This window comes from Ochotona curzoniae, unplaced genomic scaffold, assembly GCF_017591425.1.
Source record: "Ochotona curzoniae isolate NIBS_2020 unplaced genomic scaffold, NIBS_Ocur_1.0 contig_3520, whole genome shotgun sequence".
In the NCBI taxonomy this organism is placed as follows: domain Eukaryota; kingdom Metazoa; phylum Chordata; class Mammalia; order Lagomorpha; family Ochotonidae; genus Ochotona; species Ochotona curzoniae.
Genome location: NW_024465894.1, coordinates 7,916,235 through 7,927,007, shown reverse-complemented (window position 1 = coordinate 7,927,007; position 10,773 = coordinate 7,916,235). Strand labels below are relative to the sequence as shown.

General features: G+C 50.4%; 1 protein-coding gene across 1 annotated transcript; it reads left to right on the top strand.

Annotated features, from left to right (window-relative positions):
* The first annotated feature begins 5,260 nt into the window (after positions 1–5,260).
* SRSF6 (serine and arginine rich splicing factor 6) lies at positions 5,261–10,537 on the top strand. The gene is made up of 6 exons (XM_040981456.1): positions 5,261–5,515; positions 5,723–5,871; positions 7,078–7,202; positions 7,282–7,490; positions 7,714–7,797; positions 7,882–10,537. The coding sequence occupies exons 1-6, from the start codon at positions 5,409–5,411 to the stop codon at positions 8,240–8,242; spliced, it is 1,035 nt and encodes a 344-aa protein (XP_040837390.1). The 5' UTR covers positions 5,261–5,408; the 3' UTR covers positions 8,243–10,537.
* The last annotated feature ends 236 nt before the right edge of the window (positions 10,538–10,773 follow it).

Genomic DNA, 10,773 nt, shown 5'->3' with positions numbered 1-10,773 from the left:
CCTTCTCCAGGTCTCCCACATGGGTGCAGGGTCCCAAGGCTTTTGGGCCATTTTTGACTGCTTTCCCAGGCCACAAGCAGGGAGCTGGATAGGAAGCAGGGCAACCGGGACATATGTACCCATATGGGATCCTGGTGCGTGCAAGACTAGGACTTTAACCACTAGGCTATCACACCAGACCTCTCTGCCTTTCAAATAAATAATATTTAAAGGAGGATACCATTTTTTAAAATGTCTACAAAGAAAAACACAGAGTGCAGGGGATGGGGCTATTGTTAAATGGCAGACAGACTTTTTGAGGTGACAGTCAAAGAAATGAGTAAGGAAACCACAGGGAAGGAGGGTTGCAGTAACAGGCTGTCCAGTGTTCAGTGAAGAGGCCCTGAGGTGAGCGTCCACGCGGCACAAAGAGGCTGGCAGGAGGAGGAGGAGGAAGGCAGGCAGTCGGCAGGATGTGACTGTGTAAGACCTGTCCCTGTCACGCATGTAATGACAGGCCACAGAGACAATGACAATGCCATAAAACTACAAAGGAGCAAAAAGATCCCTCCTGCCTCCTGACACGGTAGCACAGCGTGTTGCTTCCGTGTGCGTGGTGACGCAGGATAAACAAGTCATATGAGACACAGGACGAGAGCACACGTGATTGTGTACAGTACCTAGTTCCTGGTCACGATCAGGCACGATGATGTTACTGGCCCGTGCACTTCCTGTGCCACACTTGGGGGCTGTATTCTAGAATGTGCAGCTACTTGTGCAGCCTGCAGCCGCGGGCTTGTGTGTGTGCAGCCCTGTTCACATCACTCCTCTTGAGCTTGACTAAGTGTCCTGTTGTTCCGCCCATCGTAGCAAGGCAAAGGCGGCTGCTGCTGCCCACAGGAGTCTAAGCTGAGTGACGGACTTGGATGTGAAATCAACAGGGATGAAGGATGAGGAGGATAGAGTCAGGGTGGAGGTCGCCCTCCAGCCAGGTGTGCTCCTTCCCGTGACAGCCAGTGACAGGATCCCACTGACAGAAGCTCTTAAAGAATCTGATCGGAAAAGGTCACAAAACTAAACAACGATAAAAACTCAGGATGTCCTCAAGCACGGGGAAATTTCTACTGCGCTGAAGACCACACACACAACGCATCCCCCGACACTGCCAACCGCAGATGCAGATCTACAAGGATGAAATAGATTGATGACCAACTTTTTAGAACCAACTCGATGATAATGCAATGGGTGACGGTTCATCTCGGGCTTTGGGAGCAGCATGGCATCTGCTGCAATTGCCTAACACAGGGGATTCTTGATATACTGCTGTTGCCTGAGAGGAGCCCTGGGCAATGCATATAGGAACAGGTACAGGCGTGCCCCAGAACAGGCGGTGGAGAGCTCAGCTGGGGCTGGGGCTGACCCAGGCCCATCTCCTCGTGGCTGCATTCCCAGGCTGAGGGCGGTGGCTGGCAGACGGCTGTTACCCAGGGAACACCTGCTCCACGTATGGGGACTTGGGCCCTTTCAGACGATGCAGAGCATTCTACTGTGGCAGTCAGCATCCTTAGACGTGCACAAACTGGCCTTCATGTCAAACAGATTTCTAGGAGTGAGGGTGCTGGACGCCACGTTGTCAGCTGGCCACCATCCACTCCCAGCTCTGGGGCCCCACACTAGTCAGGGCTTGTTCCTACCTCTTCAGGCACTCCTTCCCAGCTACCACTCCTAAACTGAACAAACTACAGTGCCCTTGTAGTAAGCATAGTAGTACCAGCATCCCAAAGGGCAGCAGTTCAAGTCCAGACTGTTCCTCTCCGATCACCACTGTGACACTGTGCACAGGAAAGCAGCAGAGAACAGCCCAAGCACCTGGGGTCCTTCCAACCACCTGGAAAACCCAGAAGAAGCTCCTGGCTTCAGCCTGGCCCAGTCCTTGGTTGTTATGACATCTGGGAGCTAAACCAGGGAGTGGAAGCGCTCACACACGTGTGCCCTCTCTCGCTTGCACTCACTCTGCCTTCCAAAGAAAAACATACATCTTAAAATTTTTAATTAGACAAGGAATCATAGTCCGCCAAAGATGCCCACGCCCTAAATCCCCAGAATCTATGAAGATGTCATCTTGTGGACAAACAGGATTTGACAGGAGTGACAGGGGAGCAATCCCAAATTACTGGGGCTGGCCCCATGTCATCACCCAGGGGTCTGTGGTGAGAAGCCGTGATGTGGGAAGCAGGGTTGGGGGCAGAGTAGACGTAAAAAGGCCTCAACCAGGGCTAGCAGCTTCGAAGACACAGAGGGTCCACAGACCAAAGGACGCAGAGAGGATGGAGAAGCTTGAAAAAGTGAGGGCAGGAAGCCTCCCCTAGAGCTTCTAGAAGCAACACAGGCTTGCTGCCACCCTGTCACTCCGTGAGCCACTGCAGTTGTGGGCCCTTCCCTGCCATGACTGAGTAAACGTGTGTGGCTCTAAGTCACTAAGAGTGGGCCGGCACTCTGGCACAGCTGATTGAGCAGCAGCCATGCAAAGCCTGCACCCCACATGGGTGCCAGTTCCTGTTCCAGCTGCTCCACTTCCAATCCAGCTCCCCGCTAATGCGCCTTGGACCCCAGGAGAAGCTCCTTGGACCCCAGGAGAAGCTCCTGGCTCCTGGGTTCAACCTGGCCCAGCACCAGCCCCAGCGCTGGCAGACACTAGGGAGAGTGAACCAGTAACTGAAATATGTCTGTCAATCTTCCTGTAATACCGACTTTCAAATACATAAATAAATCCTTTTTTCAAAAATCACTGCACTGGCAGTGATTCGCTACAGCAATCTTTGGGATTATTCAGGAATTAACATAAAGCCCCAGAGTACAGTCCCGAGCTGTGTTCCAACGCCTACGGGTAGGAAGCTAGGCATGTATCTAATACCGAGAGAAATGACAGTTTCTTAAGGGTAATGGCATCAAACCGTTATTTGTACTTTTTTAAAAAGATTTATTTTGCATTTATTGGAAAGGCAGATATATAGAGAGGAGGAGAGATAGAGAGGAAAATCTTCCATCCGATGAGTCACTCCCCAAGCGGCTGCAACGACCAGAGCTGAGCCAATCCAGAGCCAGGAGCCTCTCCGAGTCTCCCACACAGGTGCAGGGTCCCAAGGCTTTGGGTCGTCCTCGACTGCTTTCCCAGGCCACAGGCAGGGAGCTGGATGGGAAGCGGGGCTGCCGGGATAAGAACTGGTGTCCATTTGGGATCCTGGTGCATTCAAGGCAAGGACTTTAGCCTCTAGGCTACCACACCAGGCCCTCGTGTGATTATTTGAACAAATTTTAAATACTGCCAATTTGATGAGGGGAAAAATGTTATCACACTGGTTGAATTCTCATTTCACTCACAATCCACAATTTTTTTTTTAATCTTCTATCTTTATTTTTGTATTGATTTGAGAGGCTGAGAGAGAACGTATATTCTCACCTACAGCCCATCCTCCAAAGGCCGGCAAGAGCCAGGAGCTGGAAACACAACCCTGACGGCTTACCGAGCGGGAGGGACCCCGTGACTCAGTCGGGACCCGCTCCTCCCAGGGGCCGGGCCACAGGAACGGCAGGCCTCCGGGCCGGTGTCCCAGTCACCGCATCAGCCCCGTGCTATGATTTTCTTCTCTAACTGTACCAGCGTGCCCTCTACCCCATGCATGCCAACGTTAACGTTGATTCCTGCCCCCCCAAATGTCTCTTGGGGAGGAGGGGCAAAACCTGTCCCACTTCAACCAGAAACTCGCCAATATGGAAGGCAGACGGCTCAGAAACAATCACACGGAGGGGCCCGGGCTAGGGGCGCAGGGGACTCAACTACTGCTTGGTGCCTGCATCCTGGGCAAGGCTGCTCCACTGCCCACTGGCTCCCCGACATGACAGCTCACAGGGAGGGCCTCAAGCTCCTGGGCTCCGGCCACGCACACAGGGAACCCACACGGAGCGCCAGGCTCCTGGCTGTGTGCTGGCTCAGCCCTGGCCACGGCTGCCATTTGGAGAGCGACACAGCAAGTGGAAGCTGTGAGTGTGTGTCGTCTGTCTTTAATTATTTTTTCAGTGACAACCTTGACCCATGGAGGTGGGCGACGCCATTCTCCTGCGCCTCTCACTACCACCCAGAGCCCAGCCCGGGGGCTTTTACTTGCCATTTGAGCATGTACCCGGGTGCCTGGCTCTGGTTCCCAGCTGTGGCTTCCTGCTCCTGCACCCTGTGGGAGACGGTGGGTGACCCTAAGCAACTGGGTTCCCGCCTGCCGCTTGCTTGGCAAGACCCGGGCTGAGGCCCTGGCAGTTGCAAGCAACTGAGGGCGTGACCCACGGCATGGGAGCTTCCTCTCTCTGTTTCTCAAATAAATTAAAAAGAAATAAACGGATTCATCTGGGCTTCTCACCTAGTTCTCTCACAATAAACGCCGTCTCTATGAGAAAGCTCAGAAATGCATATTCCTGCGATGTTAACAAGGCGCCTTCTGAACCCACACAGTAAAGGACCCCAGCACGGAGGGGAGGGACGCGCTGGCGGCTGTGGCAGGGCTTGCCAACCTCCTGGGGCACCCGCCTTGGCGCTCAGGCGTCTAGGTCCCGTTCCCCTGTGAGCACCTGCCGCAGGGAGGTGGGGTTCCCACGTACACCCCCACCTCCAGGTGCCTCCAGCGCCCGAGAAAGACGCCCGGAGGGGGCAGGGAACGGCTGACGTGGGGTGGGAGACCCCCCGAGGGACTGTCGCCGACGAGGCCGGGTGCCCACAGCGCGACCCTGGCGCGGGAGAAGCTGCCCGGGTATCACTTCAGCGGCCACTTCACCCAGTCTGAGGAACCGGCTCCTCAGCCCCGTCCTAGCTCTTTGCCCCACCCCCCAGAGCGCGCGACAGCCAATAGGCGGAGGGGACCCGCAGCCTCGTTTGGAAGAGCCAATCAAAAGCCACCGGGACCAACTATGACAACCCTGGGAACCAATGAAAATCGGGATTTTTTTTTTTTTTTTAGCGTACCAGCCCTAGTCCCTGAGAGACTTCGCAGGTGAAGTTTGTTTTAATACGGTACAATTCCGAAGACCACGAGACATGTTATTTGCAAAGGCGAGCAGAGAGACGTACAGACGCGAACAAGCTGGCACTTGACCGAAATCTCAAAGGCTGCAGCTTCCACACAGTCCAGCCTCGAGCTACGCGCCCGCCGCGGGAAGTAGCGTGCGGCGCGCTGACGTCACGCGCCGGCCACGCCCCCGAGGCCGCCCTTATAGCGTAGCTCGGCCGCGCGCGCGCACCATTGTGTGGCTGGACTCGGCCGCTGCTGCGGTGGGAAGCCCGTGTTCGGGTTTTTTTTTTTTCTTCCCCGCACCCGCATCGCGGCTGCCGCTCTGCGGTTAGCCGTTCGACATCTAATTCCGGCACCACGTCCACCACGGATATGCCGCGCGTCTACATAGGACGCCTCAGCTACAACGTCCGGGAGAAGGACATACAGCGCTTTTTCAGCGGTTATGGCCGACTCCTCGAAGTAGACCTCAAAAATGGGTGAGTCGCGCCTGGGCGCCCACGTCCCGGGCCCGGCCGGGGGCTGTCGGGCCGCGCAGGCCGCGGAGGCCGCGGCGCCGCGTGGCAGGGCCTCCCAAGATGGCGGCGGCGCGGGGCCGCGGGCGCGCGCGGGGGGTCGCGGGCGCGAGCGCGTGCGCGCCCCCGGCTAACGGCGCCGCCGGCCCGGCCCCCCGACCGCCCCTCCAGGTACGGCTTCGTGGAGTTCGAGGACTCCCGCGACGCCGACGACGCCGTTTACGAGTTGAACGGCAAGGAGCTCTGCGGCGAGCGCGTGATCGTGGAGCACGCTCGGGGCCCGCGCCGCGATCGCGACGGCTACAGCTACGGAAGCCGCAGTGAGTCGCATCCCCGCGCGCTCCGCGTCCTTGGTGGGGGGGACCCCGGCGGGGGGCGGGCGCAGGCCCCGGGGTGGGCTGGGCGGGACGGGGCCTCCCCGTCTGGGAGGTCGGGGGGAGGGTGGTCGTGGGTCTCGGGCCGCCACGCCTGCCCGGGGAAGCCGTGGGACGCTGGAGCGCGGGGATCGGGCCTGGGGGTGGGAGAGGGTGGGATCTGCTGATAAGCCCCTGGGCACTGACGTGGCTTCTGCCAGGGGTGGCCGTAATTACTGTGTTTCCCACCCTGGCTCACCTGTCAGTGCAGCAGCTGCGAGTGTGGGGGTCGGAGAGCAGGCGGGGGAGGGCAGGTGGGGAAAGGGGGGCGGGGAGGAGCTAGAAGTTAGGGTTCAGGCAAATTGGCGGGGGACAAAGAAAATGGCAATTCTTCAGGTGGTATTCTGCCACCCGCAGTTGTTAATGAGCCTTATGCCATACGTGAACTGTTGGGGCATGCTATTGGGAGGGAGGGTGGGGGTGGTTATGTTGAATGTTTGTTGAAATTGCATGTTGAATTCAAACTTTTTAACAAGTCCTTGATGTTTCAATTTGAAAGTGACCATTGGGGCTGAGGCTGTGTCCACTGAGGCTAAGATGACTGCCTTTCCTGATTGGCCTTGGCTTTTCCATACATTGTGTGACCCTTGCCCTATGACCCTTTGGCTGACCTTACCGGAAGCCATGACGACAGCAGCCTTTTGCCATTAGACGCAGGGTGATGGTGAGGATTCCAAGGGTTAGACAAAACTGGTTAATCTGAACTAGGTGACTGTTACCTTGCGTGTTTTGTGGCCAAACCACCACCAAAAACCTCACACTGTGATGTAAGTACTTAGTGTAACTAGTAAACATTTTTGTAAAATGTAGAAATGCATGTAATCAGTTAAGTTTTATATTTTACAATGTTATGTAAAATAAAACTTAGCGAGGTAAATTGAATAAAGGAGCAGTCACTCTCTAACAGATTGTAGGAGAGGCTTAGTTGGATTTAGTCTATTTGACTTGCCCTTACTTTAATTTATGGCAAATCACAAATGTATCAAAGGTTTAGCAGTGTAATAGCAAAGTCCTACTCCAGTAAATGAAAGTTGATATGTTTGTACTAACTATCAAAACGTTATGCAGCCTTACCATTGCAAAGCATCTGATGGTTTTCTTCGTGTGATAAAGGTGGTGGTGGTGGATACAGCAGTCGGAGAACTTCTGGCAGAGACAAATATGGACCACCTGTTCGTACAGAGTACAGGCTAATTGTAGAAAATCTTTCTAGTCGGTGCAGTTGGCAAGATTTAAAGGTGAGTGCTCTGTAACTTGAGAATAAGCTGCTTAGATGTTTGTTTGGCTTTCTGGATCTAACCATTCTTCCTGTTTCAGGATTTTATGCGGCAAGCAGGTGAAGTAACCTATGCGGATGCGCACAAGGAACGCACCAATGAGGGTGTGATTGAATTTCGCTCCTACTCAGACATGAAACGTGCTTTGGATAAACTGGATGGTACAGAAATAAATGGCAGAAATATTAGGCTTATTGAAGATAAGCCACGGACAAGCCATAGGCGGTCTTACTCTGGAAGCAGATCTAGGTAACTTATCTTGAAGGGCGTGGAGAGGAATAACAGTAATTTTTAGTTAATTGAACCAAAGCCAGCTCTTGTTACACTTTCTGCTTATATGTCCTTGAATTCTTTGCCGGGTGTTTTGATAGTTTAATTTTGGAAGTACACAGATGCAGAAGTGTGTATGTGTGGGTGGCTGATAAAAGTGCAGAGGTTCTTGAGATGAACGGCTCGCTGATGTTTGTTGCAGGTCACGGTCCAGGAGAAGGTCTCGCAGTAGGAGTCGCAGGAGCAGCCGCAGTAGATCGCGAAGCATCTCAAAGAGTCGCTCCCGGTAGGTCCCTGCTGTCCTCTGTTCTGGGGACGGGGGTGTCCAGCACCAGGTACTGAGAGGAATCTGACTTTTTTCTGTGTGCAGGTCCAGGTCGCGGAGCAAAGGTCGGTCTCGGTCTCGATCAAAAGGCAGGAAATCTAGGTCAAAGAGCAAATCCAAACCCAAGTCTGACCGGGGCTCTCGCTCACGTTCTCGAAGCAGATCTAAGGATGAGTATGAGAAATCCCGAAGCAGGTCTCGCTCTCGATCTCGGTCCCCCAAAGAAAATGGAAAAGGTGACATTAAGTCAAAATCCAGATCAAGGAGCCAATCTCGTTCCAATTCACCCCCCCCTGCTGCACCCTCAAAGGCTCGTTCTGTGTCCCCCCCACCAAAAAGAGCTACTTCAAGGTCCCGTTCTAGATCTCGCTCGAGGTCAAGGTCCAGGTCCAGTTCCAGAGATTAACTCAGAACTCTCCGTTCTTTGCACACTATTACAGAACTCTTTCCTACTTGCTTAGGCAGTTCCTCTTCCATGTTTGTACTCGTCCTCTGCAATAAGAGGAATCTCCTGCAAACAGGGGCACTCAAATTGGATTTGTAGCCAAATTTTGACAAAAAGATGAGGTTCTAAAATGGTGGCATGAAGTCAAAGACCCTCTCCCTTCTTTGTAGAATTAAGATAACTATGATTTTATAGCTTTTGAGCTAAAATAACTTTTGTAAAGATTAAGCTCAATTAGATTTTTTTTTTTTTTAATATTTCAGCAGGATCTGCTGCAGGGGTTTTTTGTTGTTTTATTTGTTGCTTATTTTTAAATTAACCGTTTCAAGCTTTGGATACTTAAGGCTATAGAGGGAGAACCCAATTTTCAATTATGTTGGCTTTTTATAAAGCTTGAGTTAATGTAAGATTTAAAATAAAAGTTTGCTACCAAGATGATTGCCTTATTGAGTAGGTCACTATTAAATTCTTTCAATGTTTATTTGCTGTTTGTGGAAACAATGTAAATTCTACAGAAGTGTAAAACAAGGCAAGTCTCAGACCAGCAATAAATTATTCAGTTTGAGTAACATTATTTTGTGCTTTTAATAAAAATTTCCAGTTTTCATTTGCCCCCACTAACAAGTAGGGTGAAAATTCCTAGTTGTTAATCGGTCTTTGCCCAGTTTGCCTAAATTAAATACTTTTTTCCAAACTTAAATTTGAGCACTTGGACAAATCACTCCCTAATTGTTAGGATCTTCTAAAGCTTAATGATTCCACTTTCTGATAGTGGTCAGTGTAAGAGTGTAGTTCAGTAGACTGTAATGTTTGTCATGTGAAAATGGGAATACACTTTTCTTTGATGAGAAACTTAGTGCAAAGTCAGAGAGCTTAGACTGCATTTTCTGCTGGAAGTTCGTTATGCTTAACAAGCACCTAACAGATCACTTGGTAAGATTAGTTAACGATTAAGTTTCTTCAACATCGATTGCCCTTGGTAGTTAGTTGGGTCATAGGGTAATTAGTTAAATCATCTTAGTACAATTTATACTTTGTGTGGTTGATTTGGAAAACATGGGTAAGCTCAACTCTGTACTTTATTATGAACAAAGCGTAATGCCTACTGTAGAAACCAAATTGATGCTACAAAAATGTGTAAATTACTGGGTTAGTTTTAGTCTCTGCATCTAGAAGCATAGTTAGTTAAAGCTGCAATTTGAAAAGTTAATTGCCTTATGTCCCTTTGTTCACTTTTAAATTTTTCATACTTAAAAACTTACTAACTTTAGTCTGAAACCAAGATGTGGACAGATTAATGGGCACAGTTTGGATAGCCTTCCTAGGCTAACAGAGTGGGACTGCAGTGTGCTGTGGAAGTGACTAGAAGATGTGGTGATGTTCCATTTTCTGGGGCTGGTTTATAGGTTCAGGTAATCCAGAAGACATCCATCCCTAGTAAAATGAGGCTGGAGGGAAACAGTACATACATACAAGGGCTTAGGTTGCAGTCACAGAAACTGGGAGTGTAACAAGTTCCTAAACTCCCTGTTAACAATCTGATTTAAGGAATATAGGCAGTTTCCCCAAAAGACCACTACTTCTAGATGTTTGCAAGAAATGGGTGTATCTTTTTCCCATCATAAATGTTAGAATTTTAGAGAAGAAAATGCATATGGTTCATTATTTTGCCTGTTAAAAAAGAATAAATAATGACTTAATTGGCTTTAAAAGTTGATGAGCCACAGCCTCTCAAGGAGGAGTGTCAGTGTCAGATAATAGCAAACAGCATTTTCATGGGCTCTCAGTGGCGATAGACATTTAAGTGTTGTTAGCATCCCTGAAAATCAGGTTATTGTACATTGTGAAAACCTGTACCCAGTAACAATCTTGCTGATAGGAAAGACCAGTTTTTCAGAGTTGAGTTGTAGTCCATACCTGTAGGCTTCGGTGCTTGTACATAGCCAGTCACTGTTGGCAACACTGGCCACTTGCAGGCAGTTAAACAGATGTTTGGGTGCTTGCCGATGTGGGTGAGTGCCTGGCATGTGCTCTTCAGGCTGCATGGGGGGGTCTCCGGCTGAACTAGAACAAAGCAGAAATGAGGAACGTCTTCTTGGTTGTCCTTTCATTTAATTGGGATTTATTGACATGCCATAGTGCCTTTATGGCATAAAAGTTCCCACTTCTATGTTGCTACTTTTTATCTTTGAATCTTCTTTCTCCCACTTTGTTAATCTATTTTATGCTTCATCAATAAAATGCTTATTGCTGAGGGAAAGGCTGGTTTCCAGTTTGTTTTGTGTTTACCCTTAGCACTAGATTTCTTGGCAAATGGCCTTCTGAGTTAGAGCATGCTATTGCAAAACAATTTCTCAAGTGTGAGCCAAGAATCCTTTGAGACCAACGTGATAGGATGGCTTGTCTTGGGCAAGTCATGAACTTGGTGCTTCAGTGCCAAATGTGAAACCAGGTTTGAAAATTAAAGCTTAACACCTGAAAAGTAGTAACAG

Excerpts from the sequence above, each read along its gene's own strand:
- SRSF6 (XM_040981456.1), top strand. The coding sequence starts at position 5,409 with ATGCCGCGCGTCTACATAGGACGCCTCAGCTACAACGTCCGGGAGAAG. Across the intron at positions 7,203-7,281 it reads GCAGTTGGCAAGATTTAAAG|GATTTTATGCGGCAAGCAGG; the intron begins GTGAGTGCTCTG and ends TTCCTGTTTCAG. Across the intron at positions 7,491-7,713 it reads TACTCTGGAAGCAGATCTAG|GTCACGGTCCAGGAGAAGGT; the intron begins GTAACTTATCTT and ends TGTTTGTTGCAG.